At 40.0% G+C, this 6,385-nt stretch overlaps 1 protein-coding gene across 1 annotated transcript; it reads left to right on the forward strand.

Annotated features, from left to right (window-relative positions):
- The first annotated feature begins 242 nt into the window (after positions 1-242).
- Positions 243-5,781, forward strand: adcyap1a (adenylate cyclase activating polypeptide 1a). Its single transcript, XM_080489801.1, has 7 exons — positions 243-515; positions 732-836; positions 1,354-1,488; positions 2,116-2,220; positions 3,064-3,198; positions 3,740-3,860; positions 5,329-5,781. The coding sequence occupies exons 2-7, from the start codon at positions 739-741 to the stop codon at positions 5,335-5,337; spliced, it is 603 nt and encodes a 200-aa protein (XP_080345927.1). The 5' UTR covers positions 243-515; positions 732-738; the 3' UTR covers positions 5,338-5,781.
- Positions 5,782-6,385: the final 604 nt, after the last annotated feature.

The following is a 6,385-nucleotide window of genomic DNA, read 5'->3' on the forward strand; positions in this document are numbered from 1 at the left end:
AAGTGTTGATATTAATTCACTGTTTAATTAATGATAATGTGTGAATCTAAGATCCATTCCTTTTTTAGGACTTGACTTGGGGTCTTTCATTGACGCGGAAGAAGGATCCACTCCGATGGGACAGGGGCAGATGACGCAACTGCCCACCTCCCCTATCCACACCCCCCTGTACCTACGTGCCAAGTGAAAAAGGCATGCCTATCTGATTCATAGATAAAAAACCAAAAGGAAGACAAATTCTTAGGACGCAGGAGGGGAAGTGCTTCTGCAGATAAATGCTTGGTGGTCTCCATTCCGTCCATGACCGGGTAGAAATTCCCAAGAACTGAGCTTGCGGGGCGCACGGAGGGGCTGCACACTCGGAAAAAGCACAAAGGCGCTGAAGAAGAGCTTCACTGAAGGGATAGAGTAAGGGTGAGAGAGAGAGAGAGAGTTAGAGAGAGACTGAGATAGAGATCCTATCTCACTCTCCTAGTTGAGATCTTCAGCGCATCGCGTTCAGCGTCTGGCAACGGGTAAGAGGACGCACTTCTCCGGGTTTTCACGCAGCAAGAGAAAAAAAAAGAAAAAGAAAAAAAAAAGAGTTTGGAAAAAGTCTGAAGTGACTGATTTTTTTTAACACTGGTGTGTGGCTGAAGTTGCTAAATATAGGGAAATGTGACTCTACCTCTGTACATTGGTGAACTGTAAATTTGACACCTTCACTCACTTGATGTCTTTTTCTTTTGCAGCGGGACAATGTCAAGCAAAGCGACTTTAGCATTACTCATCTATGGGATCATAATGCATTACAGCGTCAACTGCTCACCTGTGGGGCTTAGCTTTCCCAGTGCTAGGTAGGTACACCCTTTTCATGCTTCACTTCGTTTTCTCTGTTTTACGCATTCGAAAGCCGAGTTTGTCACTTTTACGCAGAGCATCCGATGCAGGTCACAGGGTAGAGACCATACTTGCTTTGCTGTAAGTGATTATAATAGTCTATTGGATCAGTGAGTAACATCATCTGACAGCCAATCCATCGGGCAGAGAAACATTCACAGGGAGTCGCGGTAATGTAATTGAGGCTGTTGTGGCAGTAAAGTACAGCGTCTGAATCTGATCTGCCGCCAGCGATCGACCGTTTATGAAATGATTAAAAGCAAATGATATGATTAAAAAAAAAAAAGAAGCTATCAACTTGTCACATCTTTAGATAGTTGCACGATAATGTGTGGTTATAATTGTGCGTAAAAGGTTCAACGGTCTGATCATCTCCTTCTACCCGATTTCACTTGATTGAATAAAACTAGTATTGTGCGCTCTCAGAGTACAAACTGGACGACTGATTTTTGAAAAAGTTACATCTTTTTGCAGACTTGACAGTGAGATTTATGATGAGGATGGCAATTCCTTGTCCTCCCTGGATTATGACAGAGACCAACTGGATGTGAGAAGCGCTCCGTCTGTAGCTGACGACGTCTACACGTTGTACTATCCTCCGGAGAAAAGGTGACTACTGCCCCCGCGTTGAGGGAAAATAACTTTTCCCCATTCAATACATCTACATGTTCGACATCTCATCTTATTTATGTCCATATGTTGTGCGTTTTGTGTCAATCGTCGAAATTTTGCAACTTCCAACAAGATAAAAACATTTCTTTTGTTCATTTAATTTCTTCTAATTTCATATTGAATTAGTCCTGTCTATTTCTTTTTCTTTTACTCAACTCCAAGGGGAAGCTAATCGAGTGAATTCGTGCTTTCTTGGACTGATAGAAATCGTTCTGCGCAAAGATGCGCTGAAATGGCGCTCCCTCCGATTGAGCCTTAAGGTCATTTCTTTTTAAGTTGAGAAGTAGATATTCCGATATATGGTGGATTTTTGTGTTTCCAAGCAAAAATAATGCAGTCAAGAAAAACAACCCATATTCCCTACATTAACATAAATATATTATAAAACATAATATCTCGAAATTACGTGAATAATTTAAACCTTAAACAAGATAAACGTTGTTTAAGGCCAGGTTTTAGGCTCATGCTTCAGATGGATGTGTTTTTGCAGTGTAGGGAGTTGACATTGTTGCCTCTTGCGCTGGGTGTGTGGTGATTTTACTGTGTGGCTATCTATCATCCCAGAACGGAAAGGCATGCAGACGGCATGTTTAATAAAGCCTACAGGAAAGCGCTGGGTCAGTTATCAGCAAGGAAATACCTTCATTCTCTGATGGCAAAACGTGTAGGGTAAGAACACCTTCTTGGCTGTCTTCTTTTTTTTTTAATGTATATATTTGTAGATTTATTGTTTCCTGTCCAGTGTGCATTTTTTTTCCCATTTGACTGATTCTGTAAAAACTCATAATTCACGCTGTTATATGTCTTGTGTGTGTGTCTGCGGTCCCATTATCTTCCAGCATGCAGTTAAAACTGGCGCCCTCACCCTCCGAATCAGTCTTTATTATTGCTATAGAATTGTTGAGGCGCACAAACGCGCACTTGATTGATTTGGGAAGAGTCGTTTTCTGAGCTCAGTGCAGTGTGAGGCTCAGAGGGAAGAATTAACCCACACAAGTTTAAATTTATTTCCATATGAATAATTTATAGGTCTTAGTCTCAGTGATTCCCAATGGGAGGAGGGGGTTGCTGTTACTCTAGCTTCATGAGCAGGCCCAGCACTTCTTATTGTGGGTGGGAAAGACATGCCAAATTGTTCTGGGCCGGGCTAAAAGTTAATAAGAAAGGGATTAGGAATATTTTTCCAGGTTAAAAGTCTTTTGGAGGAGCATTCAGGAAACATTTTCCGTGCAGAATCTGTCTGCAAAAGACAGTCCTGCTTCAAACAACCAGAATTCACACTGAATGCCTTTTTTTTTTTAAATTATTCCCCAATTTTTTTTACAGTGTCTTAAAAACAGGAGCTAAGATTGTGTTTGGTAGCAATAAAGATAAGGGAAATTCTCTCAGCTCCATATCCAAACGGTCTATGCTGTACACACAGGGTGGTGTTGAAGTGGGGAGGATGGGTTCATGTGAATGCACATGTGTCAGTGTGATGGTAGTGAGACGGGCCTCTCATCTCTCCTGCAGTGGGGGGAAGGCGTTGGATGACAGCTCAGAGACCCTGTCCAAGCGACACTCAGATGGGATCTTCACAGACAGCTACAGCCGCTACCGAAAGCAAATGGCAGTCAAGAAATACCTGGCAGCAGTCCTTGGGAAAAGGTATAGACAGAGAATTAGAAACAAAGGACGGCGGCTGGCATATTTGTAGCATCCTTCTCTCCCCTCCTGAAAAACTAACAAAAAAAATCAAACAAACAAAAAAAATCTTAAGTGTGTGCAGCCCCAAATGAAGTCATTTTGAGATCTGACCAATCAGTGGATTGCTTTTGTGTTCCTAAACATGTATTTATGTATGAAGTAAGCCATTAAAATGAATATTTTGATAATAATATTGTTTTTTATTTTCTACTTAATGCACTTGAGGACGCACATATCTACTTTGTGGACCAATTTTTGTTGATTTGAAGAAAAGAAAAAATAGCCTCTATTTATGTATTCATTGATTTGATTTTTTTAAGTCTTATTTATTGAGGGGACACAATTGTTTGACATGATGATATGCTCCAACAGCCCTGTCTTTTAAACATTTAGTAAAAAGATATGAATGTGCAGAAAATAAATAGTTTAAAAGACAATCAATGTATTGAATGCTGCTTTTGTAAAGTGACACTAAGAGATTAGTTGTCTTTATTCACAACAGCCTTGAAGACATAGGTTTTCACCCTATCCTACAAGACATAGACTTTGATGCCCTTCCGGACGGGGATGAGTTTGAGGCTTTTTTGGGAGACTGGCTGAAACAGTTCTCTCCTGAATTTCTGGTGAGTTTTAGGCTCTTTCCTGAGGCCATGTCCTTGCGGGGGTGTCTCATGCCCCTCCCTTTATTTCCTACCTTTTAACTCTTGTGATCTTGCTTCAAACACTCAAACTCAACTCTTCTTCCACCTCATTTGTGCTCCTGTCTTTCCAGAGTCTCACAGTTTTTGTTTTTTTTAAAGCCACCTGTATGGTCAAGAGCATACAGGTTGAATGTGGGGGCTCTTTAAAGAGAGGCCAATTTTCAACATATCAGTGCCGATTGATATAAAAAGAAATAAGAATTTAATCATTCTTGGCTGGATCAGATTAGATCCCTTGTTGGCTTTGGATCCCTCCAAATGATAATGTTTTAAGTCAAGTCGGGGGTCAAAAATTCCAAATTTGTGGTGAGGACCAGAGTACTTTTGAGGTTTTTCCTGCCGTTTTTCTCCCGCAACTGTTTACAGAGTGAGCTGACACCTTTGACTTATGTAAAGTGCCAATCTTGTGTTTCTATCAACTGGATTCTGTGTTTGGAAAACCTCAGATTCTGCTGAAGGTTTTCTCATGTCTCTCTGCCCATATAATAAGTATCAGTGGCATCTCAAGCGCCAGAAGGCAAATTTAAAAAAGTAAAAAAGAAAAAAAAGAAAAGAAAAGAAAAGGAAAAACAATATGATACTTGTTAAATGGTGACTTTTACCATCAGTTTGTTAATTGTGAGAGACATTTGAGGCAGTTAAAAGTTTTGTGTTTGAACCTTTTGGGTCTATTGTGCTTCCCTCTTCTGTCATGTGAACCAATGTAAAAACTACAGTAGATTGCATGATTAAAGTAATTGCACTAGCCACCGCATCCGTGCAGACGACTCCAACAAGATGATTTTGCTTGCTTTCTGACTACTACAAACATACATCTCTGTCATCTCTGGATGTTGTTTTGTGTTCTGTTCTCCTTACTTACATTTCTACACAAGATGTATGTTGAACCTTGTCCTCCATTGAAGATTCACTCTGAATGTACTTTAATGCCGGCAACAGTTTCTCAGTCTAATGTCTAATGCTTTATAGATGCTGTTATTTAGACAACTGGAGATCGTTTGTAACCTACTGTTAAGTTGGACATGTAGAAAAAGCTTTGAAGAATTAAAGTGGTCATTTTCAATGATCTTTTCAGCAGTGAGGCACATTAGCTGCCATATGTCTACATTTACAGAAGAGAAAAGGACTAGAGCAAGAAAACTGAATTAGAGAGAAACCAAAGGAAAGAAAACAAATGATAAAGAGTCAGGGGTTCTGGAAATCTTATACAGCCAGCATGGTTCAAGCAAAGACCAACTGTCTTATTGGTTCCCCAGGCTGCGCACACATTTGTGAGGAAGGAATACAAATTTTGAGGAAGCTGGGCTTTAGCCTTTTCAAGCAGCAGGGTGAAGTTCTTCGATCTGTGTTTACTGTATCAATCTTTCTTTAATTTTGCATTCCCCTCTAGGCTTTGTGACGCAGGAAGCAGTTTGCGGCTGTGGTGCCTTGCATCGACTTTAAAATCGCCATGAATCACAGATGGCTATTTAGTGGCCCTACAATGCTGCACATCATCAGCTTACATTTCACCCTTTTGTTGTTGTTTTTGTGTTGCACAGATGTTTGATAGGATCTTTAGTATCATCCAGCTTAGATGCCAAGCGTTGCTGCTTGCTCTGCTTTCATTTGCGCCTTGTTTTTAGAGCTCTAGTTGTAATTTTTTGTGTGAAAATACAGGGAAGGAACAGTTTCCTGCTCTTCATGAAACATTATCTGTATTATAATGAAAGCGCCAATAGCCTTACAAAAATGAAAGAATCTTCAAAGATATAAATATATATATATATTTACTGTGTGAAAAGTGAGTATTAGATTACTTCTTCAAATGGCGATCTGCAAAGGGTCAAGTCAATAAATGTTTAAAAAAAACAAAAAAAAACGTGTTGTAAGATTTGTATGAATAAATTTTTGTAAACAACAAAAACATTTCGTCTAATCTTTGGAGCAAATATCACCATAAGTCTTAAAAGATATTTAACAGGGAAACAAAGTGCACCATTGTTTGAGGAAACACTGGAAGTCGACCCTCCCTCAACAGTTCAATGGGATGGTGTGGTACATTTAAATGTGTAATGGTAGTGAAATATCAGTAGCACAAAAAAACAAAAGCACATGAAGTCAAATATGATGCAGCATCATAAAACAAACCAGACTCAACGGGCACACGTGTGAAGCGGACACCGGTTACTCATCCTGGAAAAACAAATAAAAGGAGTGTGAGAACGGTTTTCTTTATTGGTGTCGGTGTTATTTATGTAGATGGTCGGAAACTTAAAGAAGATGCAAAACAAGCCTGCAACAAAGGAAAAAAAAAAAATGGAAGACCAGAAAGCTCCAAGCCTCAGCCCCATTTTCACAGTGACTCAGTCGGTTTGGCGGAGGAACAGTGACACCAGTTGGCTGGGTGTCTACCTCCCCTCAGGACAGCATGAGTAAAGAGACGTGGGAGGGATCACCCAGCCCGC

This window comes from Lipophrys pholis (genome assembly GCF_963383615.2).
Source record: "Lipophrys pholis genome assembly, chromosome: 20".
In the NCBI taxonomy this organism is placed as follows: Eukaryota; Metazoa; Chordata; class Actinopteri; order Blenniiformes; family Blenniidae; genus Lipophrys; species Lipophrys pholis.